We start from the raw sequence: 20,884 nt of genomic DNA on the forward strand, positions 1-20,884 counted from the left end.
ATGCAACCCTCCTTCCCCACAGCCCTGGGGAAAGAGGTGCACTTTGCAGCACACTGTGGAAGGCAACAGCCGCGGGCTATTTCAAATCAAGGGGCAAGAGGCGAATCCCACATTCAGAGGCTCTTAAAGACAATACTTTGGCAGCTGCTTCCTCCCCGTTAGACCGCTGGGACTCTGCTCAAGCACTTCTACTGACCATGGCTACAGCTAGGGTTGGCCGCACCCCAGAACTTCTGTTCCATGGGAAGTTCTGACATTTTTTATTCTTTCCAAGCTGAATCGGAACAAAAAACTGAAATTTTTGATATTTCCAGTGGAACAAAAATTCCCAAAACACCTCCCGTTTGGGATCTGACCTTTGATAAGGTCAAAAGTTTCATTCTGATAACGTCAGAGCGTTATACAATTATTAGTTTAGAATGTAAAAATCCAAACAAAATGAAACATGACTGAAATGAGAAAGGTGTAACAGTTCATTTAGACTTCTTCCGGTTGAAAATAACACATTCCTGCAAAACATTTTGATTTTGACTAACCAGCATTTTCTAATGGAAAACTATTCCATAAAAACAAAATAAATTTGGCTGGCTCTCCCTATGGTGGTAGAACACAGAAAAAGGCCGTCTCCTCAGGCAGACAGGCCCCGAGCTGCTAAGGGTACATCTACCCTGGAATAAAGGACCCGCTGCATGGCCGTGGCTGGCCCGGGTCAGCTGACTCAGGCTGCGGGGCTAAAAATTTCCATGGAGACATTTGGGATCAGGCTGCAGCCCAGTTTCTGGGACCCTCCCCGTTGCGAGGTCCCAGAACTCAGGGTCCAGCCCAAGGCTGAACATTTACATACCACTTTTACAGCCCCTCACCCTGAGCCCCTCAAGTCCGAGTCAGCTGACCCAGGCCAGCCAGGGGTGTTTAACTGCAGTGTAGACACCCACAGGGCTCTATAGGTCAAAAAAGCAGAGCCTCGGACTCCACCCTGCAGCCACCGGTCTGTACAGAGCCCAGAGCACTGTGGCTAACAGCCATGTATTGGAAGCGATTTATTTTTCCACTAATGGGAGTTGATAAGTTTCCTCTAGAAATGGACACAAGCTTTGATGTTTGGATCAGGATCTGAACAGCCCCAAATTCCAAGGGGATCTGGATCAGGGGGATGGTTCAGTACATTACAAAGAAGGGCCCGGTCATGTCAACATTTGGAGGGATTCAGAGGCAGGATTTGGGCTCCACCCATCTCTTTGGTAACCAAGAGCAGAACCTTCTAGATTTCCTGCTCCTTCCAGACCCTGGTCAGCAGGGTCTCACTGGTGCAAATCTCCACGAAATGGTTAGTGTCTCTTATCACACAGCCACAGCGTCCAACCAAGCCCCTTGTCTCAGCCTTAAGACTTCAAATAACTCTCTCTGTCCCATTCAATTACGGAAGGCAAGAGCAGCAGGACTGCTCAGCTGAGCGGTCTGCAGTCTAGGGGGATGACAACCCACAGCAGATTGCGAGGTAGCTGCAGCAGCAATACAAATTGCTCACACCCTCCGTGCCAACAGAGGCAGAATGAGCAGCTGCCGACATTCTGTATGGTGCATAAGGGGAGAGTGGGGGAGACAGACTTCTATGAATTTATAATGCAAGAAAAAACACAGTAACACACTCTTCCTAGTCCAGCCCAGAAGCAAAGCCATGATAGACATTTTGCAGTTCATCAGCAACTATTTCCATAAATCTTGCTGAGCTGCCACATTCTCTCCGTTTGAGAGACCAACACATCAGCATACTGGTGTTGCATTAGCTGCCAGGTTCTGCTGAGCATTTCTTTTCCAATCAATACAGAACGCATCTTCTTTTTTAAAGTCTTTATCTTATGCACTCTTCAGTGATGCACTAAATATTCCACTGAACTTCTTCATTAATAAAACAGAACTCCCCACAAAGGCCCCGTGATGGAGTCTAACCATAGTTTCTAAGACTCGGGGGGATTTTCAATCCTGTGGTCCTCAGAACACATTTTTCTCCTTCTGCACTATTCAGCAGAATAGCTAAGGCCCCTGTGAGAAATACAGCAGATTATGCACTCGCGAATCCTGAAAGAAAGGTATTGGCGGAGGGGGGTGGACGGAGGGACGTCAATTACACAAACTCTGCACACGTGCTGCTGAAGTACCTGGCAAATCAAGGCAAGCTAACCTCCTTACATCGGGACCGACAGGATAAAGCTATGGAATTTACAAGTGCCATTGGCAGAGGAAAATAAATACGAACTGACTGCCCTTGAGAACACCAACAGCTTGCCAGGAAAAAAAATAGTACAGTAACTCTTCCTTCTTGCCTACAGCTAGGGTTGCCAGGAGTCCGTTTTTTGACCGGAATGCCTGGCCGAAAAGGGACTCCGGCTGCTCCAGTCGGGACTGCTGACCAGGCTGTTAAAAGTCCAGTCAGTGGGGCAGGGGGCTAAGGCAGGCTCCATGCCTGCCCTGGCTCCATGCGGCTCCCAGAAGAGGCGATATGTCCCTTCGGGCGGCCCTATGGCAGAGAGGCCAGGAGACTCCACGTGTTGCCCCCGCCCTGATCTCCTGCTCTGCAGCTCCCATTGGCCGGAAGCCGTGGCCAATGGGAGCTGCAAGTTCGGCATCTGCGGGCAAGGGCAGCACGTACCACGCACCAAGCAGAGCCGCCTGGCCCCTCTGCCTAGGAGCTGTCCAGAGGGACATACTGCTGCTTCCAGGAGACACCTGAAGTTTGCGCCATCCAGAGCCCGCACCCTAATCCCCTCCCAGAGCCCGCACCCCCTCCCCCTGCCCCAGTCCAGAGCTCCCTCTTGAACCCCAAACCCCTCATCTCTGGCCCCACCCCAGAGCCCACACCCCCTCCTGCACCCCAACCCAGAGCCCCCTCCCATACTTCAAACCCCACAGCTGCACCCCTCAGCCTGAAGCCCCATCCTGCACCCCAAACCCCTCATTCCCAGCACCCCCCACACTCCAAACCCCTGCCCCAAGCCCCTTCCCGCACCCCAAATCCCTCATCCGCAGCCCCACCCTAGAGCCCACATCCCCAGCTGGAACCTTTACCCCCCACCCCAACCCCATCCCCCTGCTCCAGCCCAGTGAAAATGAGTGCGGCTGCGGGGGAGTGAGCGATGGGGAGGGGTGGAGTGAGCGGGAGCGGCCCCTGGAGAAGGGAAGGAGCACAAAATTTTGCACACTCAAATATTGATACCCTCCCCACCCCAACTTTGGGAAGAGCTTGAGTCAAACTACAAAATTACAGGGATTCAGATCCTGGGTTTGGGCTCAAGCCCGTGCCTTGCTGTGGGGTACCAAGGACTCATTTTTACATAAAAAAAGTAATTCTGGCACCCAAATGTGGGAGTTGGATGCCCAACTTCCTGACCTGCCCATGCAAAAAAACAAAAACAAAAAAAACTGAGTTTCTGAGCATCCAGAATCCTAGCCAGGAACAACGTAGTAGCTGCCTATGAGAATTTGCCATGTCAAGGTTAGGAAATTAGAACCATTTCAAGTAGTCAAAGGCTGCACGTAGGCCAAGTCTCCAAGTCAAAGGCTCCTCCAGCACGCTAACAGAAAACAATGGCTTAATCAGAAACTTTACAATCTGGAACACTGGAAATCGTCCATTAAGAAGTCCTTCCATAGGCAAGCCCCTGTCTTAACCAAGTAGTTTAGAGTATCTCCAGGTAACTTCCCCTACAATTGTAAGGGATTGTGGCTTAGGCAGTCTGGCCTAGCAGTCAGGGCTGATTTTGTTTTTAGCTCCATCCTAATGGGTCTTCAGCCACTCCCCACAAAGTGTGATACAAGGTGGGTAAATTAGGAGTTGCATCTGAATGGTTTAGCGACTATGAAAATGTGTAACGTAGATGGCAAGTGTTTGAAGCATCCAAGTCGTTTTTGAGGGATAAATATGATGTTTCTCTTTCCGGATGAACAGTGCTGGATTTCAAATGTCTGATTTCTTCGTAACATTCTCGACATGGATATGAAACTCTCTTAAACAAGGATTTGTCAACATGCCACTAAGGAGATTAGGCAACAGTGATTTACAATTTGTGTTTCAGATACACACCTACTGAATTGAACCGATTCATATAAATAGATGACTGCAACATAACAGCTTCAAGCAGGAATCATTTCTATTATTTCATGCTCCCTACATAGCAGCAGCTGGCGCTCCAAACAAAGACAGCATGCCAGGGAGCAAAATATTGTGTGTCTATATAGCACAAATTGTTCTTACTACTGCTTGCAACATGTGAATTGGACACTATGTTCCCTATTCTCATGTATGGGCTGTAGGATCCTGTGCGTTACACAGGTAGAACAAGTAAATGTCTGCTGTTCATTGCATTCTATTTCGTTGTCCAACTGCCTTGGCTGGGTCCTGCGTTAAAGTAAAGCCAGATCTGATTAATGGCAGATTGAGCAGCAATTTAGCCTTGCACTAACGTGGAGGAGAAGGGGCCTTGTTTTTAGACGTTCTAAGGCGTATTGACCCCAGATATCAATGTGGCAGGTTATTACAAAGGGTAACTTACCCCGCAGTAAGATTATGGCTTGTAATTAGTTAGGGACTGATTCAAAGCCCATTGTATTCAACGAGAATCTTTCCACTGACTTTGATGGGCTTTACTTCAGATCTTACAGGAGAAAGGCAGTAAGAACAGGGAGATAATACAGTGGCAAAAATGTCTCGGAGGCTGCTCCTACTGCAGTTCCCCTGCAAATGCAACAGTGAGTCCGCTGATATTTCTCCAGCCAACGCCACAGGATTAAGTAGGGGATTCACTGTTAAATTGTTTTGCACCAGGCTTGACTGCGTGAGCCACATCAGTCATTCATTTACAGCGCTGCCTCCAAGGCAGCCTGCCCCCGCACCGCCCAAAGGCTGAGCACCGATGCATTGGCACAAGCGTCTTCAGTCCGGCCCCTGGCATTAATTTCAACTCCACAGTCTGCAGGGCAAATTGTTTTAAATAAATAATAACCCACTCACAGGGCGTTTCGTTTCTGTCTCTCCCTGTCCTAAGGGCATCACAGAGGCTCATTTGTGCAAGTGGAATCCTAGCTAATTCAATGCGTTTGAGTTAGGTGTGTTTGCACTTTTGCAGTGATTCGGGTGTTTTAAGAGAGAATGGTTCTGATCCAGATCTCCTACCAGTGTAGAGCAGGGGGATCTACACTGGCTTTAATGGAGCTGCTCCTGATTTACACAGGAGGTGAAAGGAGAGGCGGGCTCTTTCAGTTTCACAAGTCCACTAGGTCAGAAATGCTGGCCAGAGATTCCCCTCAGAAGAGTGCTCTCTCAGGAAACACTAGAAGATTGTGCGTGAAGGGGAATAAATCTGGATCCCCTCCAGTTGAGAAGGTTCAGCACATCTCACCGCAAACACCAAGAAGCCAAAGATCATTTTTCATACAGACGAAGATAGAAAATAAAAAAAAAAGACTAAAAATTTGCTTAAGCAATTCTCTTCACTCATCCTCCAGCCAGCCATGCAAGTTTGCCATTGGGACTGCAAAACCAGTCTCCTCTGTAGCTCCCACCATCTGGAACAGCTTCCCTGTATCTCTCTCAACTCTGCCGGCTAGGTCTTCAGCCGATAGAAATCAATGGCAGTCAGGTCTGTTTACTTCTGGGGAGCCACACAGATACACACCAGCCAGGGATCTGGCCTGTCACCTCTCTTCAAATCTCAGATAAAGCCCTAAATCTCTTTCTCCCTGGCCTCTGCAGGTTCATTTTTCTCTGCCTGTGCTATTTAATGCAGTTATTAGCTCTTAGAGCTGTAAAGTGCCTTGGCATGCAAGATGTACATGTTACAGCTTGTACATATGCCCAATACAGTTGCATTGCATTACTGCATGAGGGGACAAAGCAGAGAGGTTTGGGGATGCTGTGGAGCTTTTTGAAAAATTCCCTGAATTTGCTTAAAATATATGACTTTTTCAAAAGCTGTTATTTGTAACGACATCTTGCCTTTCCTTTGAAGCCCATAAAAATGCCTCTGGGTGCAAGCAAAATAGAACAGATGAAGAAGAAAGCGGGATACTTACTGTTCCTTTTCACTGCAGGAAGGCATCCAAAAAAAGAGAGGGAATAAAGATTAGGTGAGAAAAACAATGACAACAACTCATTCCAGCAGCAGTAACGGCATTTCTTGTTTCATCCGTGATTCTAACTGACAGTTTGTCGCTCTCTCGAGACTGTTCCCATTACTCCTCCAGAACCCGATTCAGAGAAGCAGGCTGCTGAGCCCAAGTATCAGAGCAGGCGTGAGTCATCTGGGGCCTCCTCCTCCCCCCCCACCCCCCCACACACACAGAGGAGAGGCTACACGGTCTCCTTTCTTTCCCCAAAGACCCCGCTGCACAGGAAATGGAAAATGCATCTCAGGCACTGGAATACGATGGCCATGGCCCTTAGCAATGGCAGCAAACACACAGAGGGAAGGAACAGGGACAGGTCGTAACTGCTAAAGAGAGAGGTCCCAAGTAAAATCCTGGGCCCAACAGGCCTGAATTTAGGAAAATGCAGACCTAGCTCCAAACACCAACACTAACCTATGCAAGAGGCCTTAGCTCTGTATGGTTCTGAACAAGCTCTGAAAATCGAAATACTCCCAAGCTCTGGGGACCTTTAGATCCAGCTTCTGTGTAGCCATGGTCCCATCTCCTGTCATCAAGTCCTATTAACCTTTAACTTCTGTTTTCTCTCGGCAAATCTTTCCATCCTTGCAATAGTCGATCATTTTGACTGCAGTACAGATTCTTCCATAAACAATTAGCATGACATGCTGTCCTAGAAATTACTCAAGTCATTCACACTGATCTTCGAAGCTCACTTTCCCAACGCAGTAGGTTAATACAAATCAGTGTTTCCATCATAAACTCTTTCTCCCCCTCCTGCCCCCCACCCCCACCACACTTAAAAAAAAAATGCTGAAGGTTAGAAGTTGCAAACCAACTTGGCTAACAGGTCCGAGTCTTTCTTGGAAAGAAATGTTTCATGTGATCTCCTAGCTTGGGGAAGATATAATTAACACCAGTTCACCTTTTTCTTGTATAAATAGAGATGGCTCCCTTTTCTGAGGGAGTGAGAGATCAGGTATGTAGAACAATGTCACTTACACGGCTCTGAGATTTGATCAGCAAACAATTTAATTTCTGATCAACTCACTACAGAATACAGCGAGCTCTGCGAACGTCTATGATGTCTCAACATTAGAAAATAAAAACAAATCCCTGATATATTTATAAGGGATACATCACACATCCATTCATTTAAATTATTTGGATTTAATTCCAGAGCAAATTGACTGGCTTGATTGTTATTTTTTTATTTATTAAGGTCTGGTAACAAAAATTGGATTCACTAGCACAAGACCTGTTTGGATGCATCTAAATCCCGTGTTCACCAGAGACACACAGGGTATGCTTGAAGTGTGAGGATTTGTTGAAAATACCATTGTTGTGATCCACACAGCTCCGTCAGTGCTGACAGTGGTAAAAGTGCCAATGCAGACCAGGCACAGCATTTTAACCATCATATGAGGTATTCCTGTTCTGAGCAGACAAATTAGGAGACATGCTTGCACAAGCACCAGCATCCAGTCTACATTATTGCTTCCTCCATTGACAGAACTAGTAGGAGATTTTCACAGACAATTCAGCATGGTCAAGGCCACAGCGTCAGCTTCCTATCTCAACTGCAATGTAAACCCAGAATAACATCACCCATTTCAAAAAGTACTGACACCAAGGTGATAGACACAATACATGAATCTGGATTGACACAGCTGGAGTTACTTGGGACTTACATTGGTGTAACAGAGTAGAATCTACATTGATTAATCCAATTTTGTATGTAAATGTCAAATATATTTTTGTAGCAATATGTTTTTTAGCCACAGACAATTCTAGATTGACAAACAAGAATTCCCTTACTTGGCTCTGAGGGACATCGGCCTGTCATTTGGACACATCCACCGATCAGTACTGTTGCCAAACATCGTGTCTGTCATGGCTGACTCTTCAGGCTATCTGGAAAAATAAACAGAGTTTGCAAGTCACCAGTAAGATAAAATATTGGATCATCTTCCTCAGCCAAGTTAAGAGAAGCTACAGGAAACGCATACAGGGGAGTCTTTTTAAAAAAAAAAAATAAATAAAAAGGGTATTTTCCCACTGAACATTTAGATATTGCTGATGCATTTTCTGACACTCTAATCCACAATAAATCTCACTCTGGCACATAAATATGTAATGTAGAGCCATACTGAAATGAACCCAGCAATGCTAATTCTTCCATAAATCTGAAAAAATGGCTGGAGATCTTGTTCAGACAGGATGATTCCCATTCTAAATGGCCTCTGTAACATCATGAGAATTCACTTTGCACAGTTTAGGCTTCAGATGATAGCTTACACCTTGGCTGTCCAGCCACTCATGAGATGGAAAATTTAAGAGTTTCTGATTTTAAAAAATAGATGAGATGGGGAAATGGTTAAAATATTTTTGGCTAAGTTTGTTCTAAGTTAAAGGAAGGGGGAAGAGATGGAAAATCAGTTTCATCCACAGTCCAACACTACGCTCTAGACTGGGGTAGTATTTCCGGGCAACAGAAGTGTTCATAGTTGTGTGTGAGGAACAGCATGTCCAGCTCCCATTAATGATTCTACTTTGCACTAGACACAGGCGAGAACTGGATTTTTCCATTTCATGAGAAATTCCGTAATTTTGAATTTCTCCATTCTGAAGTGGAAAGGAAACAAAAGAAACTGAAATTTCCTGTGAAATGAAATTCAAAAATAAAAAATAAATAATTTTGAGACTATCAAAACATTGATAAAATCGAAACATCTCATTCCAATTTCAACCTGTTCAAAACTTCTTGCTATTTTTTTAATATAAAAAATTATTTCAATTTCAAAATGAAAAACCAAACCCACTATTCTGAAAGTGTTGAGATGGCTTGTTTTGACATTAGAAAAACAAAATGAAATGAAGTGTTCTGGTAAAGAAAATGTCAAAAATATATTTTTCTAAAAGTTTCAGTTTTGATGAAAATGGCATTTTTTGTCAAAAAAAAAAGTGAGATGAAAGATGTCCAGACAGTCGTCCTTTACAACTATGAGTTTGCACAAGTTGAACATTTGTTTCCTCTTTCCTAGAGCAGAGACCTGCTTGCCAGTCCTGCCAAAGCAAGTCACAGGATGAGGAGAATAACGTGATGTAATCTACCATATCCTCAGGAAATGATCTGGGACCATCGGATTTTCTCTTCCCATTCATCTTTTCTTTTTAAACTACGGCACATTAGGGGTTTTAAATGAACACCCTGACGAGCTACTGGTATACCACTATGTACAACTACTAAGCCATATACAGAGCTGGCATAAATCAAGTCAGACTGTTGAGTTCAGAGGATCTACGCCAATTTTCACGCACTGTAGATCTGGTCCACTGTGAGGTTTTTATTAAGCCAAATCAGCATGAATCCCAAAATGGTCTGGTTCTTGAAAAAGGAACAAAGGTAGGTACCAAGGGATGACTTCCTACCTACTGCATAAGCACTGGGCAAACACCCAAACCAGAAAGATTCGATCAAACAGATTTATCAACAGGCAGGGCTGTAGCAGTCACTGTTATCAAAGCCAAAACTGCCTTCACGTTGGGCCACTGCATCGCTTTTCACAATAACTAGCTATTGAACAACACGGTGCCAGGTGGTCACATGTCTGAGTGATTCACTGCAAGAGAAACTGCTGTAAATTTTGGAAAGGAAAATCTGAAGTGGAGGCTGCACTTTAGCGTACAGAGTTCTGAGAGCTTTGGAGCACTCTGATTCACTGCATCATGAAACCTCAATCATAGCTGTATTCACTGGCCCTGCAAGTTGGAAGTATTGAAATATCAAACAGCACCATGCCCAGTGGGGTGGGAGACCAAGCATGGGATACGGCAAATGTACCAAAAAAGTGCAAGCAAACAGAAGCAGTGGCAGGAAGCACAGAGGTGACCCAAATGGTAGTGACGTGTACTCTGGTGCACAAGAATATAAAAAACTTGGTCTCTCTAATATCCTAGGACTGACACGGCTACCACAACACTGCATACAAGAGAGAACTTGGCATTTGTGTTCATGATTTCCATAGGGCTCCTTTTTCCCCCTTTGGAGCAAACTATAGAACTGGCATAACATAAAAGCTGGTCTGTTCACGGTATTTCCACTGCTCTGGAATGGACCATGGGAAAACCCAATCTTTCTTCTTATTTCAGCTGCCCAAGAAGATCCGGCCCATGAAGGATGAAAATAAAAATGCTAGAATCTACACTTGCCCTGTTTGAATACTGACTGATGCTCCATAAAGCAAGTAAAGGGCAGGTACACAGTGCGACACGAAACACATTTAGGAAATCCTGCAAACATCCAAATATGTGTTGTGTGTGCACATAAAGCCCGACTCTGTCCTAAAATAACACAAGTAAACATGGCTGGAGAAATCTCAGCTGCTACTAAGCTGCAGGGATCAACCACCACTGAATAAATCATCCCAGAATTTGTCAGTTCATTCTGCCTCTTCAGGGGATAATGCCAACCGAGGGGCATTTTTTTTTTAAACATACAACACAAAATATAGTAGTCAGAACACCACCAGTCTTAGTTTGCTGGCATGGGTGAGAATTCAACTCAGCAGGTTCTCCCTATACAGATGATTTCTTCTGTTTGGTTTGATACATGCAAGCAACTAGGGAGATAATATTAAGGAACTACAGAACAATGGGCACATGGGAATGGGAGAGAGAGGATATTTAGGGCCTCTTTGCTCTCAGCTGTTAATCAGAGAGCTGTCAGATGTCCAGAGACCAGCAATGTGAAGGCACCAACACACCTTTCCTCGAGCAATTACAGTTTTCTAAAAAAAGATCCCAGCAGCAGCAGCTCCAGTGAAAGGACATTAATTGCAATTCTTAATCCTATTCCTTTGTCACAACCAATCAGCTAAAAAGAGTTAAAAGAACACTCCAGCTGCCCTATGGAGAATATAGGACATCTCGATATCAGGGTGATTGGTGCACAATGGATTAGACAGATACACAGATATGAAACCAAGGATTGTCTCGTTCTGTGTCGGACAGCACCTAACACAACAGGGCATCAATCCCAATTGGGATCTGCATCTGCTACCATGACATAAATATTTACTACCAACACCACTGGTGAAAGTTTGGTGCTGTGTTTTTCCACACACGGTCATCAAAAGACAATAGCAACACAGTTTGAGAATAAGGGTCACTGGAGTTACAGCTGCACTAGACTCTTTTACCTACTTACCAGGAGAGAAGTTAGATTTCCCTTAAAGTCAGTAGTTTGGGAAATAAAATCAGTGAGACATCTCCAAAAGTGTTCGTTTTGCTGCCGTTTTAGTGAGACCACAAGACTCCAGAACAGATATGAATTCTTCTTTTTCATTAAAAACTCTCTACAGTCAAGAGGAATACAGGCCCCCAAATCTCAACCCTGAGAGCAGGAATCCCCAAAAAGTTTTACGATTCCAGACATTTCACATCTGACCTTTTTTTCCTTTCCTGCCTCTCTTCCCTTCAGGGCTGGCTGATAGAGCTGCTGGTGCTGCTGTCATAGGGTGATCTGCTAGGATCACAGTTTCCTTGCCTGTGTTCATCATACAGTAGCTGATGCCTGCAGAGCTTCCAGCTCTTGCATTTGAATTGCCTTTTCCTGACTGCAGCAGAAAGGAGACTCTCCTGCAGAGCCCAAGTCAGTGTAAGAAGAGGGAGAGGGGGCTGGTGCATAGCCTGGCCTCCAGATTAATCTCTTCAAAGCTCATTCCTCACCTAGGAAACTGCATCCTGCTGAGCCTGAACCCGTCTCATTCTTTGTGCATCAAGGGAATGCTTCACATCCATTTTACCCCTGCATCACCCATTGTTCCAGGCACCGGCCAGTTCCTTCTTCCAGCGAAGCAGGTGCAAAGGCACCTTTGAAAAGGGACAAAGGCATTCCCCTCCCATGGCTCTAAAGGGATCCCTCCGTTCCTCCCTCTCAACAAGAGGAAATATGCCCTGCCATGGATTTGTCAATTTCAGCCATGGTCAATTTCAGCCATACTTAATATGCTTTCAGTAGCCTCCTTGGGGTCGCCTTCCTCACACTCTTTATGTTGACTGTGGAGGGCTAAGTCTTCTGCTGGCATGACTCCATTGACTTCGGTGGAGTTTCATGAGGGCTGAGAATCTGCCCCTGAATTTGTGCTGCCTGGGCCAAAGGCTTTGCTCCTTTACACCTATGCAACGCCAACCGTTGGAAGCTGTAGGAGGCTCGCGGAGAGCAGAATTTGTCCCCGAGAGCTTGATTCTCTGCTCTGGTCACAACTTCTGCCCAGCTCTAGCACAACAGCTGCACAGAGGCAATTCTCACTTACACCAGTGGCACAAGGTCCCATCCGCTTCCTGCCTCTGGAAGGCCCTGATATGCCCCCGTTGCTCTTACACCAGGGTGCGGAGCAAGATTTAAAATGGTGGGGAAACAACCATACAGCTAGACTAGAATCAAAAGCTCTTTGGGACCAGGAGATCCCAGGAGACCCCGTGTTCCCTTTAGAGACGGCACAAGCAGGTAATGAACCTTCTGGCCAAAGAACCAGCAACCAGTGGGGGGACTGGCTGAAGTGTGTCAACCACCCAGCGCTCCAAAGGGATCTGGTGTCCAACCCCAAAGACGTGCCATGAGTACGAGACGTTGTTTTGCGTCTGTTTCACGAGCCCCTGTGGGAAATGGTGTTTGCTTGCTTGCTGCGAGTTCCAGAAGAGATCCCGACATGGCTGCAGCCATTTAACAATTGCTGCTTGAATCACAGCCGCACAAATTAGCCTAACCCCTCCCAACATTCCCCTCCCGCATGTTACATCTCTCCGGCTGGTTGTGGCTAAATTGCTCAACTGTTAAAAATCATTTAAGGTTCTAAACAAGCTGGGCGTGTCCATATAAATTCGCCCAGGTTGCCATACCAGAGGTCTTAGCCAGCACTTAAAGGAACAGCATGAAGCCACTGCCAACGCTGCTGCTCAGCAGGGACTGGACATGCGATCTCCAGTCTGATGCCCACGCAACAACATCTCCACATCTAGCCTTACAAGGTGAACGAACACCAAGGACCAACAATCCCTCTAATTTTTTACGTCCATGTGCGGAATGAATTTTGCTAAGTGCACCAACATGGAGGTGATGTGTGGTGGGGGTCGGGCCAAGGGGTTCAGAGTGTGGGAGGGGGCTCAGAGCTGGGGCAGAGTTTTAGGGTGTGGGGGCTGAGAGTTCGGGTGTGGGGGGTGAAGGCTCTGGGGTGGAGGCAGGGATGAGGGGTTCAGAGTGTGGGAGGGGGCTCAGGGGTGGGGGCATGGATGAGCCGGGAGGTGGGGTGCAGTGGACCAATCCTGCAGCACACCCCTCAGCTAGCAGACTATAGGTATTTATTATGGCCCAGTGAAAAAACTCACATAAAAGAGTAAATCATGCAATGAGCCGCTAGAACAAACGTTCTGCATCGCTCTCGACAGTACATCTGTCTGTACCACGTAAAGGGCCACTACAGTTCTTGATTGTTCACCTGGCATCACTTGTGTGCCGAGCTGAACCAGCACCCGAACCGTTTACCAGCTAAACTAGACCCAGCACAGCAGTGAGGTAGTGTAGCCTAGCGGGTAAGACACTGGCTGGGAAAGTCAGGCCACCTGGCTTCTATTCCCAGCTCTGCCAGGAGACATCAGGCAAGTCCCTTCACCTCTCTGTGGCTCAGTTTCCCCTCCCACCTTTTGTCCATCTAGGCTGTAAGTTCTTCAGGGCAGAGACTCTCTCTTGCCACATGTCTATGCAACCCCCAGCACAACAGGGCCCCCGGTCTCCCCTGGGGCCTCTCTACTGCACTACGAACACCCCAATACTCACCACCACCATGAATGATCATTTCCAAGAGCCAAACATTGCCTTGGAGTCTCGTGGTGGGAAGCTCCTCAAAGTACTGAGTGCGGAGGAGGAATATGGCGGAGGGCATCGCTTGGCGACTGTCGACTTTTCTACATCTGCTCCAGCACCTCCCTGTCTTTGTGCTCACAGCATCACCCTGCGCGCGCTCATGCTCAGCAAACCCCAGCTGCATCCGCTGCCTTGTGGCCTCCTTTAGCTAGCAGCATGCCAGGCAGCCCTGATTCCTCTATGCCACCAAACACACAACGTTCCCTCTAACTTTGCAGAGCCAAGAAGAACAATCCACTTTGTCTGGCCCATTAAGCCCACATCCTTAATTTAACTACAGTTCTCAGTGCATTAATCAATCGGCTCTAGCCTTCCTCATCAGTCTCCTGAGTGCCATAAGCCTGTGAGTACCACCACCACATCCCCTCCCCCAGCACAGCAAGCCCCAGGCCTGGCACATCCTGGTGGTTCAGACAGAGTAGAAGTTAGATACGGGTCTGAGCTGAAACCCAGGTTCCAAACGCTGCACTTTTATAATGTGCAGAATCCAAACCTCACTTGGGGGTTGGAAAGCCAAGGCTGAACTTTGGTTTGCTTTGATTTAGGGCTCAAGTCAGGCCCATGAAAGAGATAACAGGGGTTATGGAGAACATAGGAATATTACCCAGCATATTTCACAACAACGATCATTAGATAGCACAGTCCAACTCAAAGGAGAACAAAGCAACTGATATAAGCCATCCACCTGGGGTGTTCATCCCATCCACCACAGAACTGCAACTATCTCTGGGGTGCAGCACAGCATTTGCTTACCAATGAAGAGCAACAGTTTCAGGCAGAATGTAGAGCAAAGCCCCCCTCAAGTGAGAGCCAACCTTTGTACCGCAGCCATGTTAGCGTTCACAGGGCAATCCAAAGGGCGAGAACAATTACATTTAATAAAAAGCCACCTCATTCCAAAAGCCCCCTCCGTTGAAACCTGCAAGGAGAACTGATTAGATTCAATGCCAGCCAAAGATATACACTTAGGACAAACAAATCGATGTGAAAGGAATTTTTTAGATTGTATCCAAGTACACAGAAGTTCACCCCAGTCTGTGCCTATAGCCAAGCAACCCAAAGCAGCCACTGCTGTGCATGGAACCTTCTTAACATTTACAGGGCAGATTTCAGCCTCCCCGGAAGGAAGAGGGCAGCAAAGCTAAGCAGCGTTACCGCAGCGGGTTTCCCAGGGCCAGGGCTCGGAGCAAAGGTTTCCAAGTCAAGTTTTTGCAATTTATTTCTAGTCTATAACCAGAGCAGAGTCATTCATGATCCCCAACACACCCGGGTCTTTTCGGAAGGATTTTCCTTTAACGACATGAACGAATCAGACCCAATTCACTTGGACTCAAGTCCCCAGGTCACAGATTCCAAGGCCAGGAGTGACCATTATGATCATCTAGCCTGACCTCCTGGATAACGCAGCCCGGAGAACTCCACTCAGTTATTTCTGCATCCGAACCATTGCTTCTGTGTGAGCTACAGCATCTCTTTCAGAGAGACATCCAGGCTTAGAATCATAGAATATCAGGGTTGGAAGGGACCTCAGGAGGTCATCTAGTCCAATCCCCAACTAAATCATCCCAGCCAGGGCTTTGTCAACCTGACCTTAAAAACCTCTAAGGGTGGAGATTCCACCACCTCCCCAGGTAACCCATTCCAGTGCTTCACCACCCTCCTAGTGAAAAAGTTTTTCCTAATATCCTAATCTGCCCAGCCAATCTGCTACCTTCCCTTCGTCCAAATCCCTCCTTAAGAAGTGCTTATCCCAAGATGCTCAGAAGCGAGTCAATAACAATCGTTATTAAAAGTTTTTGTGACTTCGCAAAAGCCCTACTACTGCTGCAGTCCCACACCTTCCTCCATCCCCTCATTTATCTAAAATTAGACAGTAAGCAGGTCCGGTGCCATTCTAGTTCTGCTGAGAAGGGTGTAGCACACTCTTGGGTACTGTAAAAACAACAGCGACCTAACAATTCTGGCCTGGCATAGATCTGGGCAAAAGCCACTGAGTTAATCCCAAATCTATGCCAGAGCTGAGTGAAACCTGCACTTAGGGTGACCAGATCGCAAGTGTGAAAAATCACAACACTTGGTAATCTGTAATGCTGACTCCTTCTTAAAGATCCATTCAGAACATGCACTCTCCTGCACATATCGTGCCCACCCATCAGACCCTAAGACGTAGCTACACCACCCCAGGAGACCAGAGAACAAACTCTGGGCTCAAGAAGCCATCAGAATACCATCACCAACCAAAGACTTCACAACTCATGAAGCAGGATCACACACACACACACACACACCAAAAAAATCACACAACTGGCTTAAAAATGAAGAGATCTACCCTTTAAAAACAACACACTGGGGGCTGTATGTGGCTTTTGAGCCTTTAGGAGGCACACTTTCAAGCTCTTCTCTGCAGCCACATGGGCTAGAGCCTTACTTTGTTATTTAAATGAAAACAGAGATTCCTGCCTCATCCCAGGACTCCAGGAGCTGGGCCTATCAGAAAGGCACCAAATATCCCAAGACTCACACTAAACAACCCAAGATTTGGCAAAACTGAGGTGATCAGATCAAACCTCCCGCCCCCCCAAAAAAAGTTAAAATGCGACCATGAAAAGGAGGCTTCTACCAGCCCCTGCTGTTTACAAGAGTCCTAACAGCTTCTGCATGGTAGGAAGAAGACAGAGGCATTTCCTCCAGAGATCAGGAGTGAAGTCTTGGCCCCACTGAAGTCAGTGGCAAAGCTCCCACTGATTTCACTGGGGCCAGGATTTCTCCCCAAGTGTCCCCATTGGCTCCTACAGCCTGTATTGTTTTAACCCTGACAATAATACCGTTGAACGAACCTTCAGGTTGCTTTCCCTGCTTCCCCTCGTCCCCTTCCATGGCACACTCAGCCTGGAAGAGAAATTGGTGGTGACTCGTACGTGGTTTAAACAGATACCGCTGCAGCCTGCCAGATACAAGAGCAGAGCCAATACAACAAGCAGATTCATCCTGTGAACTCAGTGGAGAATGGAACAGGAGGATTCTGGCCTAGCGTGCCTGCATCCTGCAGGTTACCTCACCGGAGGCATGAGCCAGCCCCAGGAGAGCCTTCCCCAGCCAAGCGGGTAGAAGCCGTGTGCAGCTCACCCCAGCTGGAGGACGCAGCTAGCCTATTTTGCAGTCCACACAACACGACTGCGCAGCAGTCAAGCAGCTGCTACGTTCCCAATGCCTTCTTAATAATACCGAGAATGAGTCCCATTCCACGTGTATTGAATCTGCACAGACCAGGAGCTGTCCCCGCCTCTCTGCTGAATTAAAGCCCAGCCCTCACTGAAGCCTGATCCTGGGAACCAGGGTTTCCTTGGTGACCCACTAGGTTCTCACTGGGAATTGTAGAATTTAGCTGGGAAAAGGCTTCTGCTAATACTGCGTATGAGTAAGTCACTCTGTTGGATATTCTGCTAAGCCCCCACGTGCCTCCCCTTACTCGGATTTGCCAAGGCTCATGGGAATCTTGCTCAGTCATTTTGCATCTGTGGGCATGTCTACAGCACAGCCACTCCAGGTAAACGGAAGGGAGCTCCCCATCAGTGTAGTTAATCCATCTGTGAGAAATGGTAGCTAGGTTGATGGAATAATTATTGTCAACCGAGTCGCATCTACCTGAGGGTTAGGTCCACCTAACTACGGTGCTAAGGGCACAACATTTTTCACTGCCCTGCACGACATCGCTAGATCGATCTAATCTTCAGGTGCAGACCAGACTTATGAAATATGGGGGCTTGGCTCCCACAGGCTGGTTCGTGCCACAATGAAACGTATGACTGATGTATTCGCACTTCGCTGTAAATCAAACAAGTTACTTTGCTACTGAGTGCAGATGAAAAGAAAATAATTAAAATTAATGGGAGTGAAGAGTCATAGCTGCTCAGGTCCCTTCTAGGCTGGCTTGTTCATTTGATTTAGGATGAATAGCGTGAGAGCCAGATAGGGTGACCAGATGTCCCGATTTTTGGGTCTTTTTCTTATATAGGCTCCTATTTACCACCACCACGGCCCCACCCCCCGTCCTGATTTTTCACACTTGCTGTCTGATCACCCTAGAGCCAGACCCCTACACAAAACAACATTTAGCGCCTTGTGCTCACACCTACTGCACACAGTGCAGCCCTGGAGAGGGGTGAGAGCCAGGGGCTGACTACAGCCCAGGATGGGAGGTTGCAGGAACTCATCATCATCTCCCCTCTACTGGTAGCATAGGGGTCCAGTGGCACTGAAAAGGAAGCCAATGTTGGCTAGAAACAGAGCACGGCCAGGATGGAGCTGCGGGGATTCAGAGCATCCCGTGAGTAGCATTTAAGACTGCCCTAAGCCAACCCCCCCTTAGGAAAGGCAGAGGAACCAGCACTTACCCTGCGGTCTAGTCTATGCAGGTTCTCATACCGTGCTCCTCACCGTAGGATCTGAGCACCACAGTGGGTAGCTGAGGTTCGATGGCCACCACATGCCCTCTTAAGCCTCTCGTGCCACACGGGGGTGCAGTGAGCCAAGCTGCTGGGTAGTTTGCCCCTTCTTGACCCAGCTCCAGTAGCTCCAAGCCAAAGGATTTTGCTTTGTGATGGGTTAGTTGTATTGGATTCTGGATGAATTGCTTTTGGCTGGCAAAGCAGCAGCCATCTGAGTGCTGCCATCTAATCTATGGCGCTGTCTCATCCCTCCCAAACAAAGAACATTTCACTCAGGCACACACCAGATCTGAACTACGATGAAACAAAGCAGGCCGCAAAACGAAGAATTTTAAAAGTCTGTTTTTCAGCTGGTTAACATATTATCTCCCCCCGCCCACACCTCCCAGTCCATGCCCTGCAGGCAAAAAGAAAGAAATGAATGAGAACAGGGCCCGCTAATGGCAAAGTTATTTACGCAAGCACTGAGAATGATCTGCACATTAAAGCCGAAGTGATTTGTATTGGGCTTGCAGAAGTTAGCTGGAAATGGGCTTCTTCTCTGAGCCGTTGTACCACTGATTATTAATGAGATTCTCTACTGGATTTCTGGCTAACCCCTGCCGTGCTAATGTTATAAACCCTGGCTTCTCAGATTCGTAATGTTTTTAGAGATGGAAATTCGCCATGTGCACAATGTATATTTATGCTTCCCAGCTAGGAAAATCAAATCACCATGTGTCCCCTGTTCATCCTGGCTTTTAAAATACAGATATTTCAATCCTGAAGCTGCAGTTATCGTTTTTTGGCTTGTTTTTCATTTTTTGCTGATGCAATAGAGCCAACTCACTTCAGTGCTGGCAGGGCCAGTCGGTTTGACTAGTTCCTCTTTGCCGCTGAGCATGGATTAGGACAGCATTAATGGCTGCAGACGGCCCGCTTAATGGAGAAGCCCCCAAATTCCTACCAGAAAGGGGCAAAAAGCAATGATGCTATTTATCCCTGGTCCCCTCCATTCAGGCAGGCGCAAGGCTGTGCTTTATGTGATGGAAACCTGTCAAAGGGCACAGCAGAGTCAAGCAAACACAAGAGAGAGTCAAGCTAATTTTGTTGTGGGTGACAGCGATCGCTCTGACGGATGACACCAGCACCTGACCAGCCGGATCCTGGGATCAGATCTGCTAGCACAGACCCATCAGTCTGCGCGTGGCCCCCCGGCAGGAAGGTGTCCACGTTAGCAGATCTGAATGCTGGAGCAGGACTAGAGAGAGCCATAGGTGCCCAGTTCAAATAGGTGTCATTGCACATGGGTCATTTCTGAGTCAGGCCCAGGTGATCTTCCGGATTGGGCAGTGGAGCTGCTGCTCTTGCTCCCTGCTCAGCTAAGGATGCTCATGTGGTCCCAGAGGAACACGGGCAGAGCCTGAAGCCCCAGCATGCCCTGGGGACTGGCTCTCTCAGCCCCCTGCACCAAGAGAGGCACGTTCTCATGTTCAGGTTGTGTAGAATGCAAATCTCCCAGCAGGGCTTCAACTCCTGCAGGGCTACAAGGCCCCACATCAGGCCAGGGCCATTCCCAACTGCTCCTGTGTCAGTCAAGGAGGTCACAATGGAGCTATCCAAGATGCCCTCTCTGGTCCTGATGCCAAGCCCACGGAGGTGAATGGAGAGAGGCCCACTGGGACTGCATGGGCTATTGGCTCAAGCCCGCTACGCCCCAAGGGCTGAATGCTACCGCTCCGAAACAGACTCGGCTGCAGGAGAGGAGGAGAAGAAACCTAACCGAAGTCTCCAGCATGGCAGCACAGAGTGGTATAGCGCCCTGGAGCCAGTCCACCATGTGCTTTTGCGCTCACCCTACAAGCTCGCCCTAGAAATATGCTAAATTGGCAACAAAAGACGGTTGCCAGAGGTCTTGTGGTTAGGGCACTAGGCTGGGATTCAGAAGATCTGGGTGTCACACTTTCAGGAGAACTGCATCTCACTCTCCCAATCCTCCACTCTTCATGGTCTCTCATGGGCACCCACTTAAAGGTTTCTGGTGCCCAGCCACCACCTCTCCTGGGTGGAGGCCCATGTCTCACTCCCTCCTGACCAACCCTCAGGCTGCATAGTTCCCTGCCTTACCCTGTGATAGCCCCAGCAAGCCAGACTGCCCAAAAGGCCATTGCCTGCATTTTTCTTTGTCTCTGAAGGCATAAAACAGGCAATCCACTGGTCAATAAGTTACCACACAGCTCCTTCTAAGCAAGCTCTTTTATTCTTAAGGTTACACAGAAAACCGATTAAAACGATAGACGTTCCTACACGCCTACTAGAAAGCTCACCAGAGGGTCACCCCAGCTCCAGCCTAGGGCTCTGGTAGGTTTAGTCCATCAAAACCCACAACTGG

General features: G+C 47.4%; 1 protein-coding gene across 7 annotated transcripts in view; it reads right to left on the reverse strand.

Annotated features, from left to right (window-relative positions):
* The window catches only part of RPH3A (rabphilin 3A), a 133,812-nt gene that overhangs the window by 70,612 nt on the left and 42,316 nt on the right, over positions 1 to 20,884 (reverse strand). For all 7 annotated transcript variants that reach the window (XM_039505229.1, XM_039505234.1, XM_039505233.1 and 4 more), the window contains exon 2: positions 7,960 to 8,055. In XM_039505229.1, coding sequence (XP_039361163.1) covers positions 7,960 to 8,036 — 77 coding nt within the window. In that variant the 5' untranslated portion in view covers positions 8,037 to 8,055. The remainder of the gene's footprint in view (positions 1 to 7,959; positions 8,056 to 20,884) is intronic.

The sequence above is a fragment of the Mauremys reevesii genome, linkage group 18 (assembly GCF_016161935.1).
Source record: "Mauremys reevesii isolate NIE-2019 linkage group 18, ASM1616193v1, whole genome shotgun sequence".
Taxonomy (NCBI): domain Eukaryota; kingdom Metazoa; phylum Chordata; order Testudines; family Geoemydidae; genus Mauremys; species Mauremys reevesii.